General features: G+C 64.0%; 3 protein-coding genes across 4 annotated transcripts; all 3 read right to left on the bottom strand.

Moving 5' to 3' along the window:
* Nucleotides 1-124: 124 nt before the first annotated feature.
* On the bottom strand, nucleotides 125-3732 carry IQCC (IQ motif containing C). Its single transcript, XM_068159252.1, has 5 exons — nucleotides 3591-3732; nucleotides 3032-3175; nucleotides 2173-2503; nucleotides 1231-1349; nucleotides 125-1074 (listed from the first exon to the last, which is right to left on the bottom strand). Exons 1-5 carry the CDS (start codon nucleotides 3663-3665, stop codon nucleotides 1033-1035), a joined length of 711 nt encoding a protein of 236 aa, XP_068015353.1. The 5' UTR covers nucleotides 3666-3732; the 3' UTR covers nucleotides 125-1032.
* A 210-nt stretch (nucleotides 3733-3942) lies between these two features.
* CCDC28B (coiled-coil domain containing 28B) lies at nucleotides 3943-5911 on the bottom strand. The gene is made up of 6 exons (XM_068159253.1): nucleotides 5595-5911; nucleotides 4837-5009; nucleotides 4579-4736; nucleotides 4348-4502; nucleotides 4221-4243; nucleotides 3943-4082 (listed from the first exon to the last, which is right to left on the bottom strand). The coding sequence occupies exons 2-6, from the start codon at nucleotides 4989-4991 to the stop codon at nucleotides 4031-4033; spliced, it is 543 nt and encodes a 180-aa protein (XP_068015354.1). The 5' UTR covers nucleotides 4992-5009; nucleotides 5595-5911; the 3' UTR covers nucleotides 3943-4030.
* Nucleotides 5912-6490: 579 nt separating this feature from the next.
* Nucleotides 6491-20419, bottom strand: TXLNA (taxilin alpha). 2 transcript variants are annotated; one of them, XM_068159250.1, is made up of 11 exons: nucleotides 20176-20419; nucleotides 18817-18969; nucleotides 16875-17195; nucleotides 15580-15671; nucleotides 14620-14790; nucleotides 13589-13783; nucleotides 12787-12906; nucleotides 12426-12500; nucleotides 11440-11532; nucleotides 9421-9516; nucleotides 6491-8684 (listed from the first exon to the last, which is right to left on the bottom strand). In XM_068159250.1, the coding sequence occupies exons 2-11, from the start codon at nucleotides 18932-18934 to the stop codon at nucleotides 8334-8336; spliced, it is 1632 nt and encodes a 543-aa protein (XP_068015351.1). In that variant the 5' UTR covers nucleotides 18935-18969; nucleotides 20176-20419; the 3' UTR covers nucleotides 6491-8333. The 2 variants fall into 2 exon arrangements, with proteins under 2 accessions (XP_068015351.1, XP_068015352.1); XM_068159251.1 differs by lacking the exon at nucleotides 20176-20419 and adding an exon at nucleotides 20032-20052.
* Nucleotides 20420-21521: the final 1102 nt, after the last annotated feature.

The raw sequence follows: 21521 nt of genomic DNA, 5'->3' as shown, positions 1-21521 counted from the left end.
CCACCTGCATCAGAAGAGCAATGGCTTTCTGTCCTGCGTGGGCTGGACCCACAGCACCCTTGGCATTGAGCAGGTTGCCAGGGACTGAAACCACTTGGCTCTGCCCAGGAGAAGGCAGCAAGCCAGGCAGGAACAGAGGGGCCCAGAGAAGAGCTTTGGGAAAGCTTTTTATTCACAACCAAGTCAGCATCATCAGAACAGCAAGTGACATCTGCCAGGTGGCAGGAGTGACCCTCCTGGCAAACACAGAGTGTTCCCACAGGAGACTCAGGCTCACAGCAGGGAAACACAGCACCAGGTGGCAGGACCCCTTCTGAGGGGCCCCAAAACAGCCCTGAGCTGGAGCAACCTATGGACAAAGCACCAAGCCCCAAGTCCTGACTGGCTCCCTCCAGCACCAGCTCAGGGGACTGCCACAGGGAGCTGACCATGGCCACAGCAGGCTCAGCCCTGAGGTGCCATCACTGCCCAGCAGCTGCACAGGGAAGCCAGGAAACTCTCCTCCTACCTTAGGGCTTCAACCAGGTGTTCCCCACAGGCCAACCAGGAGGGCTTGGAGATCCCAGATCCTGCAGAGCCATCCCAAACACACAGCTCAGACCCCCTGTGTGCCACCCCCAGCTCAGCAGAGAGGAGCTTGTTCCTGCAGGCTCAAAGCCCCTGCTGCCTTCAGGCATTTCAGGTCTAAGCAATCAGCTGAAGTCCCTTCTGTAGGTGAGAGCCTGCCCAGCCTCCACGTGCCCCTGGGACCATCCAGCTCAGTCACCAGAGATCAGATTCCTGTGGAAGGAGGCCTCAGTGGGACTCCCTCCAGGACACATAACCACCTCCCTGGCTCCACAGTGCTGTTTGACCCCTGCACTGACCAACCATTTGCACTGAGAAGCAAGGAGAGGCTTTCATCTGCAGGGGCAAACACCAGCCCACAGAGCTGGAGTCCCTCTGAGCTGCTGCTCTCCAGGTGCTGCTGCCATGACTGTGGCACTGCTGCTCCACACCAACAAGAGTGCCCCACAGGCTGGGGATGTCCTCCTAGGGGTCAGGAGTGCCCAGATTCTGTTTGAGCATCAAGTACTGCAGGAGGAAGAACACCAAGCACCAACCAATCAACCAGGGCACTGCCATCACCCAGCCCAGACCTGCAGTGACTGCTCTGCCACCCTTCAGCCCCACCACAGCCAGGCACTGGCCTGAGCCTCTGCTTTGGAAGGGGCAGGGGCAGGCCCTTACATTCTCTCTGCTGGCAATAGCCTGCTGCAACCACAGCAGCTCCATGAGGAGGTGGTTCCTGTAGGCCTGGAGCCCAGGGCGGGTCCGGGGAAGCTCCTGGATGGCCTCCAGGGGAATCTCTGCAAGGAAGCACACAGGGGCTGGGGTGGGGAGGGACCCTTGAAGGTCAGCCAGCCCAACCCCCTGCAGTCAGCAGGGACAGCCCCAAGCAGAGCAGGTTGCTCAGAGCCCCAACCAACCTCAGCAGGAATGGTTCCAGGGATGGGACCTCCCCTACCTCCCTGGGAAGCCTGGGACAGGCTCTCACCACCCCCAGTGACAGAAACTTCTGCTTAGCCTAAATCTCCTTCTTTCACTTCAAACCAGCCCCCCTTGGCCTGTCACAGCAGGCCCTGCTCAGAGCCTGTCCCCAGCTTCCTGCTCACTCTCTTTAAGCACTGCAAGGCCACCAGAAGGTCTCCCTGGAGCCTTCTCTTCTCCAGGCTGCACAACCCCAACCCTCTCAGCCTGGCCCCACAGCAGAGGGCTCCCAGCCCTCCCACCACTGCTGTGGCCTCCCCTGGCCCCACTCCAACAGGTTCCTGTCTGTGCTGAGGACTCCAGAGCTGCCCCAGCACTGCAGGGGGTGTCTCAGCAGAGCAGAGGGGCACAGTCCCCTGCCTCCCCCTGCTGCTCACACTGTGGGGAGCCAGGGCTGGGGCTGAGCTGTGAGCACAGGTTGCTGGCTCACTTCCAGCTGTTCACCCACCAAGAACTGGCAGGATAACCCTGGACAAAGATTCAGATCACATCCCCTGCCTCTCCTGCACTGAGCTCTTCCAACCTCTGCAGGATATCCTCCAGCTTCTCAGCTCTCCAAGGCCCTGCTGTACCCCCTGAGCTCAGCACCCTGTCACTCAGAGCACACAGGAGCTCACACTGTGCCCAGCTCCCATCTCTCACCCAGGCAGTCTTCGAGGGGCTCTGGCTCCAGGGCAGTGCTGTCCCACAGGGAGGATATGCTGCTGTCCTGCTGCCAGTCCTGCTCCTCTGCTGGGGCACTGGGCCCCTTCTCAGTGCCTTTATCAGCATCAGCCCCAAGGTCTGGGGGGACCACTGCATGGCCTTCACCCCCAGAGCTCAGCTCTTTCTCCTTTTGCAGCTGGGCTGAAGGTTCCACATCACTGCAGCCCTGGTCCTGCTCAGTGGTGTGCAGCTCCTCCTGTGGCTTTTCTGTGCTGGCTTTGTCACCCAGTGCAGCCTCAGAGGGACCTGAGCACTCCTCTTGGGCTGGCTGCTGAAGAGGCAACAGGTGAGCAATTGAAGTGTAAAGACAAGGACATGGAGAGCTCTGGAAGGTGCTTCTGCTGTGCCCCAGCTCGAGGTCTGCTGCTGGCACTCCTGACACCAACAGGCTCTGGTCTGAACCACTATGAACTCCTTGGAGGGCTTCACCTCCCAGAAGTGGTACAAGCACCCAGAAAGGGTGCTCAGCCAGCACGGGAGAGGGCCTGGCCGTTCGGTACCACCAGGGGAGGTGGGTTCCCAGGGACAAGGGCTGCAGCAGCCACCTGCACAGGTCGGGTGAGGCCGAGAGGCTGAGCTCCACCCAGAGGGGGGAGGAGATCCCGAGTCAGGGACTCAGGGGGGTCTCACAGGCTGCGGATATAGAATCCCCGGAGTTAACCTGGTAGAATTACAATCCTGGACCTATGCTGCAGAAGTATCCCCCTGCCCGGTCCTCCAGCCCGGCCACCCCCGCGGACCCACCATCCCCCCCGAGACGGGGCTGCAGAAGGCTCTCCCGTCCCGACGCACGGACCTCGGGGAGAAACACAGGCCGCGGCAGGAACCGGCCCCTCCACTGCAGCCGGCTCAGGTCTCCTTCGAGCTCCCGCACCACCTCCTCGTACTCCGCCCGCAGGCTCCGGAAGCGCTTCCGCAGCAGGTAACCCCTGACGCAGGCCTGCGGGCACGGCCGGGAGTGTCGCTGGAGTCAGCCCCACCCGAGCCCCCTTCAGCTCCCTCCCCACGCACCCCGGCGCACAAGGAGCAAACGCGTCCCGCGTCTGAGCCACGGCAGGGTTTAATGAGGCACGGCCGGCTGCCGCGGGGGCCCCGCCGCGGGAACCCCATCCGGCTGTGCAGCCCCCTCCCTGCTCCGTGATGTCCCCTCCCAGCGGTGCTTCCCCACGGGGACACACACACCCCCCCACCCCCGGCCTCCCGTCTTCCCACGGAGACCCTCCCCGGCCGCGTCCCCCCACCACGGGACCCCTCCCCACGGGGCCTCCGCCGCCACATCCCCTCCCGGGATCCTTCCCACAGGACTCCCCCTCCCGCCGCAGCCCCTGCTCGTGCGGGCCTCCCCACGCCCCCACCTGCAGGCGGGTCACGGCGCGGACCAGCCGCCGCCACCCCTCCGCCTCCGCCTGCGACTCCAGCGGCGCCGCCATGGCGACCGCCCCCGCCGGGGCGCCGAGTGATGACGTCACATACCCGCCCCGCCCCCTACCCCACGGCTCCGCCCCCTACCCCACGGCTCCGCCCCCTACCCCACGGCTCCGCCCCCTACCCCACGGCTCCGCCCCCTACCCCACGGCTCCGCCCCCGCCCGGCACCCTGCTGCCCCCAAGATGGCGGCCGGAGCGAGGTGCGTCCTGGTCTCTCAGGGCCCGGCCGGCCCCGCTCTGTCCCTGTGTTCTGTGACGTGTGTCGCCTCCAGCGGCCCTCCGGCGGGGGGGCAGCCCCGGTGTGGGGCTCCCGTGGCGTGTCCTGGTGGTGGCCGCCGCCACCCCCCCGGCCAGGGCTGGGCGTGGGGTCAGGCGGCCGCGTCCTCGGGGTCAGGGCTCTCGGCGAGGTGCAGCTTCTGTCTGAGCGTGGGTCAAGGGAAAGCGCCACGGGCATGGCCCCCCCAGCGCCAGCGCCACCGCCACCACCCCCCTCACTGCCACCACCCCCCTCACCGCCACCCCCACCGCCGCCTCAGCGCTGCGCCCAGCCCAGGATACATGGAGCTGCTGAGCTCCTCCAGCTGTGGGAGGCAAAGACAGAGGCTAAGGCACCGCCAGGGAGGCCACCGGGGAATCCCGGCCCTGGCAGAGGGGCTGGGCAGGGGGTGACAAGGGTGGCGCTCACATGTGCCAGCAGCTGGTCCAGGTTCCTGTCAGCAGCCACTTTCTTCTGCTCCTCGGGGAGCTCCTCCACGCAGACGTCGAGGCCGAAGTGGAGCCGTGCCAGCTTCTCCTGCATCTCCCGGACGTGCTCCAGCTGCTCGAAGGAGCACTCCTTCCCTGTGCCCGGGTGGGAGCCGTCACCGGCCCCGTCCCGTTCCACAGCCCCCTGCCGCCCGATCCCCCCGCCCCTCACCGAAGGCCTGCAGCTTTCCCGAGTGGAAGTCGCTGAGGAGGCTGAGCAGCCCGCCCTCCATCTCGCAGACGTCGGACACGTCGGTGAGGAAGCTGTGCTGCAGGGGGGCCCCCCGCGCCGCCCCGGTGCCAGCCGCCCGCACCCGCTCCTTGCTGGTCCTGCACGAGGGACAGAGAGGATGGCATCGCCCAGAGCCCAGCTGGCCCCGCACCCGGGGGGCCACGGGGGACTGTTGGGCACCCCCCCGCCGGCACTGACCGCCTGAGCCGGGCGCGCTGCCGGGGCGAGGGCAGGGTGGGCAGCGGCAGCGCGAAGGAAGTGCTCTTGCTGGGGGGCAGCGGCCGCGGGGCCCCGGTGGGTGCTGGCTGAGCCAGGCAGGTCTTAGGGCTCCGCTTCTTCCTCCGGTCCTCCATCTTGAAGGGGCAGGGACCCTGCGCAGGACGGACAAAGCTCTTGGCAGCGCCTTCCCCGGGTGGGGGCCTCTCGTCCCGGAGAGGACGTCTCAGCCGCAGGGGGGTTGGGGTCCCCCCAGGGGAGCAGCGCCCGCAGCCTGCGGCACAGCGGAGGGGCCCCGGGACCCTCAACCCGGCAGAGTGCCGACCACGGCCACAGGTGAACCGCAGCGGGGCTCCCCGGGGCTGCTCCGGGGCTCGGCAGCGGCGGCAGGGCTGAACCGGGAGCTCCGGTGCCGGTATCCCGGCGTCAGCGCCGGAGCATCGCGGTGCGGAGCCACGGCAGGGATTGAGCCTCCGCTGGCAGCTGCCGGCCTGGCTCCGGCTCTCGGCGTCTTTCCCAGCGCCGCAGCAGAGAGGATTTGAGCCGCACAGCCGGGGCTGAGCCACCGCCGGTGCCCGCAGCGGGAGCGGGGAGGGCACCGCGGGGCGCCCGGCACCCCCCGGCGCTCGCCGAGCACCCCAGGAGCTCTTCGTGCTGCCGGCATGGGGACCTGGGAGCCCCTTTGTCCGTAGCTTCCAGCCGCCCTCCCGGAGCACCGCAGCCGTGTGGCGGAGACTGACCTGTGCCAGGCCCTGGTGCGCCTTGCGGTGCCGACTCAGCTGCGTCCCCGAGCCCGCCGGACACCCCGAGCCCCACCTGTGGCCTCTTCCCCAAGCCACCGAACGCTGCGAGCCCGCTGGACACCCGGAGCCCACCGGACACTGGCCCTGCAGCCCCGGGGATTTGCATTTAAAGGGGAAGGGAACTTCCTCCAGGGCGTCCCCGGGACGGTGGCACCGCCGGGCACCGGCTGCCCGCAGGGGGCCCGCAGCATGCAGGGGAGGGCAGGACCCTGCCCACGGCCCCGCACAGCAGCCGTGTTGGTACGGGGAGGGTCTGGTGTGGGTGACAGGGTCCCCTCCCGCAGGCCCTCCCCTGGAGTGCCCTGGCAGAGCCCCCTGCGGCCACCCCAGGCCAGCAGTGCTTCCCCCAGGTCCCCGCGGTGCCACTGACGTGAGCACAGGCTCCATCCCTGCAGGGACAAGCCCCTGGGTGAGCAGGGCGGGAGGAGTCCTGCCCCCAGCAACCACAGAACCAAATGCAGCCGCTCCTTTAAATCATCACAGGACTCGAAGCCAACCTTTGGCACTTTGGAGCCAATGCAGACTCCAGGGGCTGGCCGATTTGGGGGGATTCGACAGCCCCAGGGAAGGGGACCCTGCCCCAGCACAGGGAGAGCAGCCCCCCTGTCAGGAGGCCCAGGGACAGACTCCTTACCCTTCTTCTTGGCAGGGATCTTCCATCATTGCACAAGGTCCCTCCCAGCCTTCCCCCACCCCAGAGCACCTCCCACGAGTCAGGGAAGCCCTGCAGAGGCTGATGTGGGCTCCCTGCTCCCACTCCAGAGCCCAGCACCCCAAACCTTCTCTCCCAGACGTGTCCTAACGAGCGAAGAACAAGCAGAGGCAGCAGCAGCGAGGTTGGGTCAGTTTCTATTGGGTACCAGGATACACAGGACAGGCCCCACAGAGCTTATCTGTACCACAACAGGGAAAAGGAGGGGGGAAAAAAGGGCTTGGTGGCTTTCCAGGGCTTTGAGAGGGCAGGAAGAGAAGTCCAGTGCCCAGCCCCAGCCCTCACCCAGCCTGGCTGCTGGGAACAGGGTGGTCCAACCGTGCCAGGGCTACATTCACTTGCTGGAGGGCTCCTGCTGCAGGCAGCTGTGTCCCTGTGCTGGAGGAAGGAACACTGCCAGCGAGGGGCCAGGAGATAAAGCCAAGCCCTGCTCCAGGGAACAGGTCCCAGGAGGTGTTGCTGACTGCAGAGGCTCCTCAGACCCCAGAGCTCTGCCGCTGACAGCCAGCTTCGGTGGAGCTGAGCACGCTGGAGGCCCCAGGGGGGCAGGGGGGAGGTGGAGGCAGTGGCCAAGGAAGTCCTTTGTGAGGGCACTGCACAGGGGCTGCTCTGTTGCTGGAAGAGCAACCAGAAGGGTCCTGCTGAACACATCCATCGTGAGGAAGGCCCTGGCCAGCTCGCTTCAGCTGGAGGTGAAGGGAAGGCGATGCTGAAGAGAAAGTCTGCTGTAAAGAGAAACTGCAGCAAGGAGGTTTCCAAGCAAGCAGAGGTCTCCCAAAAGAACAGTGAGAAGAAAGAGTCTTCAGGAACTCAGGAGAGCTCCCCCAAGCCCCGTGCCAGCAGGCCCTGGCCTCACCAGGAACACCTCCCAGCACGAAAGGGTCCCTTGGGTGAGCCCTTGGGCCTGCAGGCAACAGCCACAGAGCCCTGCCCAGACACAGTGGTCCCTGGGAGCTGCTCTTCTGAGAAAGCAGAGAAAGGAGAAGGAGGAGGCTGTGACAGCACCAGCACAGCCAGCCTGGAGAGCTCCCGGGGGGCTGATGCTGCAGAAGGGCCCAGCCCACAGCACCATCCTTGGGCTGCCTCCCAGGAGCAGCCGCAGGTCCTCTCCTCCTGGAGCTCTGTGGACACCTCAGAGGCGTTGGGGGGGGAAGGGAGGCAGAGGAGCTGGGGGGGAAGCTCCCCCAAGGCCTTGCACAACTGATCAGACACTTGTGCACAACACTGGGGCAGCAGAGCTTTGGGTTAACTGTTTAATACACTTGTGCAGGTGTGCGTATAGCAAAGAGGCAACTGTGAATCGTAAGGCTAGAGAGACTTGGGCAGGGCTGGCAGAGCAAAGGGCTCAGCTGGGCACCCCCAGCTCCTCTGCTGCTTTCTGTCCCCGTTCAGCACACAACACCCACAGAGGAGGGGGCACAGCCTCTCTGCCCCCCTCCCCCCTTCCTCTTCCCTGCCAGCCAGGGCACGAGACAGACACAAAGCCAACCAGGGAGCTCCCTCCTGCCTGACAGAGAGCTGGGAGGGACAGCCCAGCGCCGGGCAAGGCTCCTGCTCTGCCCTGCCCGGCTGCCCGGCTGTGGAGGCCGTGCCCGCTGTCCCCAGCCGTGCCGGGGCCTGGGGGAGCCACAGCCTGCCAGGGACAAGGCTCCTTAGTGCCCAGGACGAGGGGGCGAGTCTCCAGGTGTCAGTCGTTCAGGCACAGGCAGGGAGCTGGGGCCCTCTGCGTGCCCAGACAGAGGGGGCAAGGGCTGCCCTGCCCCCGCTGCCAGGTGTCCTCTATATACAGATCAGATACAGATGTACTGGAACGGCAAACCCCCTCCAACAACCTAAGCTAGGCCATCTCAGCCCCCCAGCACAGCTCTCCCCTCCTGCCTGGCCAAGAGGAGAGGGACAGCAGGTGGAAGTCTCCAGGAACATTCAGGTCTCCCTCCCTCGGCCTCCCTCCGCCCCGCGGGGGCTCAGTCAGCGCCGGGCGCCTCGCTCCCGCCCCGCCCCAAGGTTCCTGGGCTCAGTTCTCCCAAGCTCTCGGCGGGATCCCTGCTGGCCGCCGGCTTCCCGGGCTGCAGACAATCCTCAGGCAGGCGCTGCTCTGCCGGGGCCGCTCCCGCCGCCGCCGGGGCCGCTCCTGCCGCCTCCGGCCCCGGCCCGGGCTCCCGCGGGGGCTGCGGGTGGGGGCGCGGCGCCTGGGCGCACAGGTCCTGCACCTTCTTGTTGAGGTCGTTGCGCTCCGTCTGCAGCGCTCGGCACAGCCTCTCCAGCCGCTGGATCTTCACCTGCAGCCCCTCCAGCTCCTTGTCCCGAAGGGTTTTCTGCCACGAGGAGACACAGCTCAGACCCTGCCCCGCTGGGGACAGGAGAGGCAGAGACCGCAGAGGGAGAGCAGTTGGGAGCAGGCAACGCTGGGCATGGACCTGATGCCCCCTGCCGAGGGCCAGGAGCCGATGCCCCCTGCCAGGGGCCGGGACCTGATGCCATCACTGCTTTTCTTCCCTTGCCCCCCCAGAGGCCAGGTGTTGCTGGGGACTGCTGGGGACTGAGGACTTCATCCACCCAACCTCTGCACTAATTAACCATCAATTGACTTATAAATATCTGAGGGCTGGGGGTGAGGAGGGAGGGGACAGGGCCAGGCTCTGCTCAGCTGCACCCTGGGACAGATCAAGGGGCAATGGATCTAAACCCCAGCACAGGAGGTTCCACCTCAACAGGAGGAGAAACTTCACTGTGAGGCTGCCCAGAGAGGCTGTGGAGTCTCCTGCTCTGGAGACCTTCAAGACCCATCTGGGTGTGCTCCTGTGTCACCTGTCTGTGGCAGGGGGACTTGGGCTTCCCTGTCCTTTGAAGGTCCCTTCCAACCCCTAACATCCTGGGAGCCTGTGATGGAGGAGCTCCAACCACTCTTACAGGGAAGGAAATGAAGCTGAAGGGAAAACCACAAACCTTACCAACACCCCCACCCCCTCAGCTCCAGCTCACCCCCAGCCCAGCCCTCAGCACGGTGCTCCAGCTGCCAGCCTCAGCTCAGGGCAGCCAGAGCCTCCTCACCTCTTCAGCCATTTCCAGGAGGGCCTTGTTGCTGCTCTCCCAGCGGGAGCGGTACATCGTGGTCTCCTTCTCCAGCTTCTTGATCTTCTTGGTCATCTGCAGAGCCATGGGGACAAAAAGGGAGCCAGTAAGCCCCAGGCAGAGACATCTCAAAGGCCCCCAAGCAGGACACACAGGGGAGGTTTAGGCTGGACGGCAGGAACAAGGTCTCCACTGAAAGGATTGTTCAAGCCTGGCCCCAGGCTGCCCAAGGCAGTGGTGGAGTCCCCACCTGCCCCAAAAGGTCTCAAAGCCATGGAGATGTGGTGCTGAGGGCCATGGTTTAGTGCTTGATGGTTGGACTCAGTTTTAAAGGTCTTCTCCAGCCTGAACTATTCTCTGATTCCAGAAGGAGGCAGCTTGGGGCTGATTGTGACAGCAGCAAAACCAAACCAGAACCAAAGCTCCTCCAGCTCCCAGAAGCATTAGGGACACACACAGGCAGCTCCTCCAGCTCCCAGAAGCATGAGGGACACACAGAGGCAGCTCCTCCAGCTCCCAGAAGCATTAGGGACACACAGAGGCAGCTCCTCCAGCTCCCAGAAGCATGAGGGACACACAGAGGCAGCTCCTCCAGCTCCCAGAAGCATTAGGGACACACAGAGGCAGCTCCTCCAGCTCCCAGGAGCACTGGGGACACACAGAGGCAGCTCCTCCAGCTCCCAGAAGCATTAGGGACACACAGAGGCAGCTCCTCCAGCTCCCAGGAGCATTGGGGACACACAGAGGCAGCTCCTCCAGCTCCCAGGAGCATTAGGGACACACAGAGGCAGCTCCTCCAGCTCCCAGGAGCATTGGGGACACACAGAGGCAGCTCCTCCAGCTCCCAGGAGCACTGGGGACACACAGAGGCAGCTCCTCCAGCTCCCAGGAGCATTGGGGACACACAGAGGCAGCTCCTCCAGCTCCCAGGAGCATTGGGGACACACAGAGGCAGCTCCTCCAGCTCCCAGGCTGCACTGGGGACACACAGAGGCAGCTCCTCCAGCTCCCAGGAGCACTGGGGACACACAGAGGCAGCTCCTCCAGCTCCCAGGCTGCACTGGGGACACACAGAGGCAGCTCCTCCAGCTCCCAGGCTGCACTGGGGACACACAGAGGCAGCTCCTCCAGCTCCCAGGAGCATGAGGGACACACAGAGGCAGCTCCTCCAGCTCCCAGGCTGCACTGGGGACACACAGAGGCAGCTCCTCCAGCTCCCAGGAGCATTGGGGACACACAGAGGCAGCTCCTCCAGCTCCCAGGAGCACTGGGGACACACAGAGGCAGCTCCTCCAGCTCCCAGGCTGCACTGGGGACACACAGAGGCAGCTCCTCCAGCTCCCAGGCTGCACTGGGGACACACAGAGGCAGCTCCTCCAGATCCCAGGCTGCACTGGGGACACACAGAGGCAGCTCCTCCAGCTCCCAGGCTGCACTGGGGACACACAGAGGCAGCTCCTCCAGCTCCCAGGAGCATTAGGGACACACAGAGGCAGCTCCTCCAGCTCCCAGGCTGCACTGGGGACACACAGAGGCAGCTCCTCCAGCTCCCAGGAGCACTGGGGACACACAGAGGCAGCTCCTCCAGCTCCCAGGCTGCACTGGGGACACACAGAGGCAGCTCCTCCAGCTCCCAGGCTGCACTGGGGACACACAGAGGCAGCTCCTCCAGCTCCCAGGAGCATTAGGGACACACAGAGGCAGCTCCTCCAGCTCCCAGGAGCATTAGGGACACACAGAGGCAGCTCCTCCAGCTCCCAGGAGCATTAGGGACACACAGAGGCAGCTCCTCCAGCTCCCAGGCTGCACTGGGGACACACAGAGGCAGCTCCTCCAGCTCCCAGGAGCATTAGGGACACACAGAGGCAGCTCCTCCAGCTCCCAGGAGCATGGGGGACACACAGAGGCAGCTCCTCCAGCTCCCAGGAGCATTAGGGACACACAGAGGCAGCTCCTCCAGGCCACCAGGCTGTGCTGGGCAGCAGAGGTGTCACCTACCTTCTCCATCTCCTGTTTGAAGGTTGTGAAGACTTCACTGCTTTTGGAGAGGGTGTTCTGGAACTCTTCAAACTTCTCTGTGTAGAGAGCCAGCTGTGGGGAGAGACAGAGTTCCAGCTCCTCACTGCTCCCCAGGGCCCCTCCTGACAGCCTGCCCCAGCCAGGCACTGAGCTGGTTACCTTGGGACTGGACCTGAGGACAACCAACCTGGCAGCACAGAGCTGCTCTGCCCCAGAGGCTCTGGGGAGCATGCAAACATCCTGATGTGCTCTGTGCACAGCTCCTGGCCTTGGCAGGAGGCTGGCTCTGATTCAGCAGGGCATGAGCCCCACGCTGCTCCCAGCACTGGGGGTGTGCTGGTGGAAACCACAGCTCCTCTCTGCCAGAAGGCAGAGTGGCTGAAGGAGGTCTCAGCTCACACTGTGCTCACCCAGGGTCACCAACACCAACCCCAGGACCAACCCTCCCCTTTGTCTGTAGGAACTTTGGGTTGTCCTTTGCTTGGAGAGGAAGGAAGCAGCCCCAAAGCAGCAGGCTTGAGCACACAAAGAAGGACAGACCCCCAAAGCACCAGGCTTGAGCACACAAAGAAGGACAGACCCCCAAAGCAGCAGGCTTGAGCACACAAAGAAGGACAGACCCCCAAAGCAGCAGGCTTGAGCACACAAAGAAGGACAGACCCCCAAAGCACCAGGCTTGAGCACACAAAGAAGGACAGACCCCCAAAGCACCAGGCTTGAGCACTCAAAGAAGGACAGACCCCCAAAGCACCAGGCTTGAGCACACAAAGGACAGACCCCCAAAGCACCAGGCTTGAGCACTCAAAGAAGGACAGACCCCCAAAGCACCAGGCTTGAGCACACAAAGAAGGACAGACCCCCAAAGCACCAGGCTTGAGCACACAAAGAAGGACAGACCCCCAAAGCACCAGGCTTGAGCACACAAAGAAGGACAGACCCCCAAAGCACCAGGCTTGAGCACAGACCTGCTGCTTGAGGTGGGTCTCCTGCTGCTTCATCAGTTCACACATCCTCTGTGATTCCACAGCTTCCTTCAGCAGCTAGGGAAGAGCAAAAGCAGTCACTGAGATGTCCCCAGGGAAGGCTCTCAGCATGCTCCTGCACAGCTGCTGCTTGGCCTGGAGACAGAAGCCAGCTGGGAGAAGCAGGAAGAGCAGAGCAGGGCTCCAGCCTTGCTCCTGAAGCCAGCTGGGGAGCAGCCAGTGCTGGGTGTGCAGGAGGCCTGGGGTGGGCTGGCCCCATCTGGCCTCTGCACTCAGGGACCCAGCAGGGGCAAGGCAAACAGCAAAGTGCTGAGAACCCCCAGGGGACTGCACCAAGACTTACGAAGTCCTTCTCCCGCTGGTGCCTCTCCTCTGCCTCCTTCAGCATTTCCTGTGCCTGCTGGAGCTTGGCATCCACCAGCTGCTGCTGCAGGTCCTTGTGTTTGAAGACTTTCTCAATGTGCTGCAAGGGAACACCACCAGTCACTGACAGCCCAGCCAGGGACCCAGGGGAAGACAGAGTCTGAGGTACAACCAGGCCAGGAAGGGCACTGAGGGGCTGGAGGGGGTCCAGAGAAGGGCAACAAAGCTGGGGGAGGGTCTGGAGAACAGGGCTGGGGAGGAGCAGCTGAGGGAGCTGGGGGTGCTCAGCCTGGAGCAAAGGAGCCTGAGGGGAGGCTCTCTGCAGCTCCCTGGAAGGAGGCTGGAGCCAGGTGGGGGCTGGGCTCTGCTCCCAAGGACCAAGGGACAGGAGGAGAGGAAATGGCCTCAGGTTGCAGCAAGGGAGGTTTAGGTTGGGCAGGAGGAACAACTTCTGCCCCTTGGGGGGTGTCAAGGCCTGACCCAGGGCAGTGCTGGAGTCCCCATCCCCCAGAGGGGTTTCCCAGCTGTGCAGAAGTGGTGCTGAGGGCCAGGGCTCGGCGGTGCCCTGGCAGTGCTGGGCCGACCCCCGCGACTCAACGGCCTTGAGAGGTCTCCTCCAACCAAAAGGATTCCATCAGCCCTGAGGTGCCTTCCCCCAGCAGCAGCAGCAGCCCCAGCAGCAGCAGCAGCCCCAGCAGCAGCAGCAGCCCCAGCAGCAGTGCCCTGGCAGAGAGCAGGGTGCAGCAGGGCAGCCCTGCCCCGTGCTGCTGCCCCTCACCCACCTCCTCGCGCAGCTCGTACTGCTCGATCAGCTTCTTCAGCCTCTCGGCCAGCTCCATGTTCTCCTGGCGCAGCTTGGAGTTCCTCTCGTTGTGCTGCTCCATCTGCAGCTGGATGTCATTCAGGGTCACCTGGAAGTGGGAGGTCACCTCCTTGCGCTTCTCCTCCTCCTCCCGGGCGCGCTGGACGCCTTCCTCCTGCGTCAGCGGGGCGCGGCGGCGTCAGCAGGGCGCCCGAGGGCCCCCCGGCCCCTGCCCCCCTCCGCTCAGTGTGCCCTGACAGGACACTCAGGCCCCATGGATGAGGACATGGAGCTGCTGGAGCAGGTCCACAGGAGGCCACAAAGATGATCAGAGGGCTGAGAACCTCCCCTGTGGGGACAGGCTGGGAGAGCTGGGGCTGTTCAGCCTGGGGAAGGCTCCAGGGAGACCTTAGGGCAGCCTCCCAGTAGCTGAAGGGGCTCCAGGAGAGCTGGGGAGGGACTTCTGACAAGGGCTGGGATGCCAGGAGGAGGGAGAATGGATTGAAGCTGGAGCAGGGGAGACTGAGACTGGAGATGAGGAAGAAATTCTTTAGAGTGAGGCTGGGGAGACACTGGCACAGGCTGCCCAGGGAGGCTGTGGATGTCCCCTCCCTGGAGGTGCTCAAGGCCAGACTGGATGAGGCCTTGGGCAGCCTGGGCTGGTGGGAGGTGTCCCAGCCCATGGCAGGGGGTTGGAACTGGCTGAGCTTTAAGGTCCCTTCCAACCCAACCATGCTGTGAATGGTGGCTTAAGAGCAGAATTCAAGCCCTGTCCCTGGGGGGGGGGGGTGGCCTGTGGGCAGGCAGTGGTGAGGGTGTGGGTGCCAGGGCAGCTGGCAGCAGGGAGGGGAGGTGCTGGGGGTGCAGGTGCTGGGGGTGCAGGTGCTGGGGGTGCTGGGGGTGCAGGTGCTGGGGGTGCAGGTGCTGGGGGTGGGGGTGCTGGGGGTGGGGGTGCTGGGGGTGCTGGGGGTGGGGGTGCTGGGGGTGCCCTGGGGGCAGCACTCAGCTTGCCTTGAGGGTGCGGTTGTGCCTCTGGAGCTCCCGGCAGAGGCTCTCCAGCTTGCTGCGGGCCAGGATGGCCTTGCTGTGCTCACTCTGCAGGTGATCCTTCTCCTGCACCAGCTGGCTCTGCTTCTTCTGCAAGATCTTCATCTGCTTCTGGGAGTTACGGTGCTCTTCCAGCTGGGGCAGGGGAGCAAAGGGCAGAGATGCAGCGAGACAGAGCAGGGCTGTGCCCCAGCCAGGGCCTTGCACAACAGGCCAGGGCTCTCTGTGCCCTGAGGACAGCAGCTTTATGATGCTGAAGAGGCCAGATCTAAGCACTGAAACAGAGCCCAAGATCCCCTGGATGGAGCCCTTCTCCTTCCTGAATTCCTGTCCTGAGAGAGTCTCTAAGGTTTAGCACCAGGCTTGGTTGGAGGGAGGCAAAAGTTGGATCTGATGATACTGAAAGGTCTTTTCCCACCCAAACAATTCCATGGCTCTCTGATCTATCCTGGACAGAGACCTCACAGCTGCATTTCAGTCTCTGAAGGGGACCTGCAGAGAGACTAGGGAGGGACTGTTGAGAAAGGCCTCTGGGGATAGGAAGAGGAGCAATGGTTTGGAACTGGAGCAGGGCAGAGTTAGGTTGGACACCAGGAGGAAGTTCTGCACAGTCAGGCTGGGGAGACACCGGAACAGGTTGCCCAGAGAGGTGGCTGAGGCCTCATCCCTGGAGACATTCCAGATCAGACTTGCTGTGGCCCTGGGCAGCCTGCTCTGGCTGGAGCTGTCCCTGCTGCCTGCAGGGGGTTGGACAAGATGCCCTTGGAGGGTCCCTTCCAACCTGGTGCAATCTGTGACTGACTACCCAGCACAGGCACACAAAACTCAAGGTGTGCCCCGAGCTGTCCTCCTTAACAGCTCCTGCTCCCTGCTGCAGTGTCCTCCCCCAGTGCCCAGGCCTGGGAGGCAGCAGGGAGCACTCACCAGCTCAGCGTATTTCTTGCAGAGTGCTGCTAGTTTCTCCTCTGGCGTGCTCAGGGTGTTCAGTGTCTGCATCAGCAAAGTGATTTCCTTGCCTGGAATGAAGCACTGAGTTAAACACAGAAACCAAATCCCTTACCAAGAGCTCTGCCTCATGAGGGCAAGGACAGGAGAGACAAAGCAGCTCTGACAGCCCTGGGCCACAGCTGCCATCCCCAGCACCTTCTCAGGGCCCTGCCCCACAGATTTCACCACGTGAAGAAGTGAAGCAGCTGGGGAGAGGCCTGGCTTCCAGAGTGGGAAAGCAGCACTGGGCTGGCAAGAGAGAATTCTTCCCCAGGAGGGTGGTGAGAGCCTGGCACAGGCTGTCCAGGGTGGAAGCCTCATGCCTGGAGGTGTTTGCAGCCAGGCTGGATGTGGCTGTGAGCAACCTGCTGTGGTGTGAGGTGTCCCTGGCTGTGGCAGTGGGGTTGGGACTGGCTGAGCCTTGAGCTCCCTTCCAACCCTGACAATTCTGTGAGTTTAACTGTGCCCAGCCCCAGAGGAATGCTCCTGGTCCTGAGGCTGCAGCAGCCCCCAGAGCAGCTGGGCTCACCCCCCACCCCCCACCCAACACCGCTGCGCCAGCCCCAAACACACCACCCCCAAACATACCACCCCCGAGGGTGAGCAGAGCTGTGCCAAGCCCCCAGCTGCAGCAGTGCCAGACCCCCAGCTGCAGCAGTGCCAGACCCCCAGCTGCAGCAGTGCCAGACCCCCAGCTGCAGCAGTGCCAGACCCCCAGCTGCAGCAGTGCCAGACCCCCAGCTGCAGCAGTGCCAAACCCCCAGCTGCAGCAGTGCCAAACCTCCAGCTGCAGCAGTGCCAAAGCCCCAGCTGCAGCAGTGCCAGACCCCCAGCTGCAGCAGTGCCAGCCCCCCAGCTGCAGCAGTGCCAAGCCCCCAGCTGCAGCAGTGCCAAGCCCCCAGCTGCAGCAGTGCCAAAGCCCCCCAGCTGCAGCAGTGCCAGGCCCCCAGCTGCAGCAGTGCCAAACCCCCAGCTGCAGCAGTGCCAAAGCCCCAGCTGCAGCAGTGCCAAAGCCCCAGCTGCAGCAGTGCCAGACCCCCAGCTGCAGCAGTGCCAGACCCCCAGCTGCAGCAGTGCCAAGCCCCCGGCTGCAGCAGTGCCAGGCCCCCGGCTGCAGCAGTGCCAAGCCCCCGGCTGCAGCAGTGCCAGGCCCCCGGCTGCAGCAGTGCCAGGCCCCAGCTGCAGCAGAGGCTCTCAGGCCGCTGGCACAGCCAGAGCAGAGGACCTCTTACCCAGGCCCTTGGCTTTCTTCTTCTCCTGAGCCCTCCTCTGGTCCCTCTCGCCGCCCTCCTCGCCGCCCTTGCCGCTCTCCTTCTCGCCGTTCATCTCGGGGCCGCCCGGCTCCTGCTCGCCGTTGCGGGGGGACTCGCTGCGGCTCTTCTCGGCCTCCTCGGGCTCGGGGGGCTCGCCCTGCCCCCCGTCCTCCCCCGGGCCCTCCTGGCTGGCATCCACGCAGTAGGTGTTGAGGATGTCCTCCAGCTGCCTGCTCAGCTCCTCGGAGACGTCTCGCAGGGCGGGCCGGGGGGACCGGGCGTCCTCCTGCGCCAGGGGAGCTGCGCGAGGTGGGGACACGAAGCTGTGAGCCCCCCCCCGGCCCCACCTGCTCTCTGCCAAGGCAGGGGGAAGGGAAGGGAAGGGAAGGGAAGGCTTCCCCGGCACCCCTCAGCACCGGGGCTGGCTCCACGTCCGCCAGCATAAGCTGCTTTGTTCCGGCTGCGTCCCCAGGCAGCTGCCCTGACAATGGAGGTGCGCCGCGAGCAGCTCCTCTTTTGATCACGGCAGCATGACCAAGCCCCTGACGTCTGCCAAGAGCAGAAATTCCGCCCCCACTCCTCTCCCCACTCCCCTTCCCACCACCCTTTAAGGAAGGCAGGTTGTGTGTGAGCTTCCCCTCACAGGAGCTGCCTGCTAATACCCAGAGGCAGGCTTTCCCACGGGACAGCGGGCTGGGAGCCCTGGGTTAAGCTCTCTCCTCACACAGAAGAGCAGCAGGGCCACCTCAGATCAAACAGATCTTGCCCCCAACAGCAGGCACCCAGGGCAAGAGGAGCCAGCAGGTCCTGCAGTAAGCTGCTTTGCTTCCAGAGTTCTTCTAAATCACAGAATCTCAGCAGGGTAGGGGCTGGAAAAGACCTCTGGAGATCACCCAGTCCAAGCTCCCTGCTCCAGCAGGGCAGCCCCAGCAGCTTGCCCAGGAGCACAGTGGCCAGGGGGGGTTGGAATCTCTCCAGAAGAGACTCCACAACCTCTCTGGGCAGCCTGCCCCGAGGCTCCAGCACCCTCACACCAAAGATGTTTCTCCTCCCCTCCAGGTGGAACCTCCTGGGTTCCAGTTTGTGCCCACTGCCCCTTGTCCTGTCCCTGAAAAGGGTCTGGCCCCATCCCTCTTGCTGAGCATTGCTCAGCTCCCCTCTGGGGCTGCTCTTCCCCAGGCTCAACACCCCCAGGGCTCTCAACCTTTCCTCCTCAGAGGGATGCTCCAGGGCCCTTCAGCACCTTTGGAGCCTCCAGTGGGCTCTCTGCAGTAGCTCCCTGTCCCTCTTGAGCTGGGGAGCCCAGACCTGGACTGGAGGTGAGAGCCTTAGAGCAGCTGTTATTTAACCAACACTACTCACTGTGTGCCTCCCACACCCCCCAGGCAGCAGAACCCAAAGCAGAGCTCATTTCAGCCAAGCACCTGCTTGCCCAGGGCTGGTTTTCACCTCCCAGAGAGTCATTTTTATGAAGCACCAATATCAGGGCAGGTCACTCAGCACCAAGCCTGCCCCAGGGCAAGAAGCTGTCTGGCAGTGTTGGGGCCCTGAAGCAACAACACCCAACCACTCATCTGCAGCTGAGGACAACTCCATCTGGGCTGGGCTGGCAAAGTTAATCTTGAGGGGGGCAAATTCCAACCCCCCACATCTGATCTGCTCAGGAAGGAGTAACCACTTCAGAACTGCACACACACACCCCAAAAAGGAGAAGAAACTGCAACTTTCAGCCCCCTACCCCCCCAAATCACAAATACAGAGGTGGAGAGAGCAGCCCACCCTCATATGGGGAGGGCAACACCCTGGCTCCTTCCTTGCTCCAGTCCCAGCCTGCTGCATGCCCTGCACCTGGCTGTCAGCACTGCCAGCAGAGTGGGCAGGAGTGGCACAGCCCCCAGCACTCCCAGGGGCACTCTCCCACCTTCCAGGGGTGCTGCAGCCTCGGTGGAGTCGCTCTCCTCCAGCACCAGACCGCTGCCCATTTTGGTAGAGCCAGCAGGCCGTGGGGTGGCTTTGGTCTCCCCACCCTGGTTCTTCATCTTGACCTTTCCTCCCTGCTCAGCCCCAACAAAACCTAGAGAGAGAGAGAAAAAAACAGCAGCCAGGGTCAGCCTTCAGAAACAGCAGCTTGGAGGATTTCAGGAGTTATCAACCTGGACTAAGAGGCTGAGGGGAGACCTTCTGACCCTCTACAACTCCCTCATAGGAGGCTGGAGCCAGGTGAGGCTTGGTCCCCCTAGCAACAAGAGGAAACAGCCTCAGGCTGCACCAGAGGAGGTTTAGGTTGGACATGAGAAGGAACTTGTTCACTGGAAGGGTTCTCAAAGCCTGGCTCAGGCTGCCCAGGGAGGTGGCTGAATCCCCATCCCTGGAGGTGTTGGAAAGCCACAGAGACATGGTGCTGAGGGCCATGGTTTAGCACCAGGCTCGGCAGGTAGGGACCGGTCGGGCTGGGTGATCTTAAAAGGTCTCTGCCAGCCAAAAGGGTTCTGTGATCCTCCTGCCCTTCCCCAGCAGGCAGGCAGTGAGCTCAGCCCTTCCTCCGAGCGCAGCCCAGGACAGGGCTAAGGAAGGGAAAAGCGCCGGAGCAGAGGAGCGGCGGCAGCCAAGCACATGTGTCATCCACCCACGTGGAGGAGGCCGTGCCCCCTTCCACGGCGGCTCGGCTTCACGCCCCGCACATGCCCCACAGCCCCGGGCGCTCCTTTTCTGCCTGGGCTGCTGTAAATAGCGCAGCCGCCGAGCGCTTCCCGAGGGCTCCCACCGGCGCTAAGCGGCTCCGCGGCACCCCACGCGTGCTCCGCACCCCAACCCCAGGCAACGAGGCAGCAGCTTTGACCCTCTCCTGGGCCTCGCCCCCAGCCTGACCCCTCGCACCCCACACCCTCACCCCTCCCGCAGCCTCGACCCTGACCCCCTCGCAGCCCCGACCCTGACCCCCGGCAGCCCCCTGCCCATCGCCACTGACGTGGCTCCTCAGCAGCCCCTGCCCTTGGCACTGACACCCCTGTCCCGGCCAGCCCCCTCTCCTGGCGCCCCCCCAGTGCCTCCACTCCTCCCCTACCCTCATTAATATTCCCCCAGCCCTAATTGACACCGCCCCCCCCCTCCCCCGGCCGTACCCCCCGGTCCGTACCCCCATTCCGGTACCCCCCACGGGCCAGCGCTCCCACGCTGCTCCCATTCCTGCTTCCGCTTCCCCCTCCCAGCCCGAACCCCCCCCCCACTTATGACGTCAAAAGCAGTCCCCCCCGGCACCGCAGTGACGTCATCCACGCACCCCCGTGGCGTCAGCTCCAGCGGTCTGACGCAGGTCTCCCCTCTCTCCTCAGCCAATCACGGCGCAGGACCCGGCGGCACCCCGGGACATCGGCAGGGCGAGGGAAGAGGCGGGAGGTCGGAGCGACCCCTTCCAGCGCGGCAGCCGCCGCCGGTACCGCTGAGTGCTGCCCGCGGCACCCGCCCGACACCGCCGCCTCCCGCCGGCCTCCGCGCTCAGGGAAGCGGCTCCGGCCCGGGCCTCCCAGCGGCCGCGCACTGAGCATGCGCCAGGCCGCGCTGCCGCCCAATCAGCGGCGGGGCGCCGCGGGGCCTGCCGGGAAAGACCGGGGAGAGGCGGCAGCCGCGGCGGGAGGCGACGGGGACTACAGCTCCCGGCACGCACTGCGCGGGGACTACAGCTCCCGGCGTGCGCTGCGCGGAGGGGGCCGAGGGGACTCCAGCTCCCGGCACAGACTCAGAGCTACTCTGCTTGTCAAAGCCCTTTAGGATCGTTGCGTCCAACCCTTCCCTGCCACTGCCACGGCTGGGGCTGAGCCAGGTCCCTCAGCGCCACATCGCTGCCTCTTTCAAACACCTCCAGGGACAGGCAGTCCACAACTTGTGACCTCAGGTTCCCCTTTTAAGGCCTGTCTGCATTTCAAAGAGCAAGACTGAGCAAGACTTTGGGGTTTTCTTTTCCTCTGTGCTCCTGGAGAAAGGGGTCAAGAACCCATTCAAGGAGGGAGTTTCTTCTAATGTTCAACCTAAACCTGCCCTGGTGCAACCCCAGGCCACTTCCTCTCACCCTGTCACTTGTTCCTTAGGAGAAGAGGCCAACCCCCACCTGGCTCCAGTCTCCTGTTCGGGAGTTGTAGAGAGCCAGAAGGTCTCCCCTCAGCCTCCTGTTCTTCAGCCTGTGTAGTCCCAGTTCCCTCAGCTGCTCCTCCCCAGCCCTGTTCTCCAGGCCCTTCCCCACCTGTGTTACTGTTCTCTGGACCTGCCCCAGCCCCTCCCTCTCCTTCTTGGTGTGAGGGACCCAAAACTGAACCCAGGATTCGAGGTGTGGTAGAGCAGGCCACCATTGCTGATCCAGCCCAGGATGGTGTTTGGCTTTCTTGGCCACCTTCAGCCAGGTGTGGATCAACACCCTTGGTGCATGCTGTGCACAGGGGTGGCAATGGGGCATACAGCTCCTGGCCCCCTCCTGCCCCTCCCTTCCCTTATCATTTAGAAGTCTCACCCCTGGATGTTTTCAAGGCCAGGCTGGATGGGGCTGGGAGCAGCCTGATGTGGTGCGAGGTGTCCCTGCCCCATGGCAGGGGGGCTGGAACTGGATGACCTTTGAGGTCCCTTCCTACCCTAACA

The sequence above is a fragment of the Melanerpes formicivorus genome, unplaced genomic scaffold (genome assembly GCF_026170545.1).
Source record: "Melanerpes formicivorus ecotype bairdi unplaced genomic scaffold, bMelFor1.0.p_v2 SCAF_45, whole genome shotgun sequence".
In the NCBI taxonomy this organism is placed as follows: Eukaryota; Metazoa; Chordata; class Aves; order Piciformes; family Picidae; genus Melanerpes; species Melanerpes formicivorus.
The sequence above is the reverse complement of the archived record's forward strand: the minus strand, read 5'-3'. Positions and strand labels throughout refer to the sequence as shown.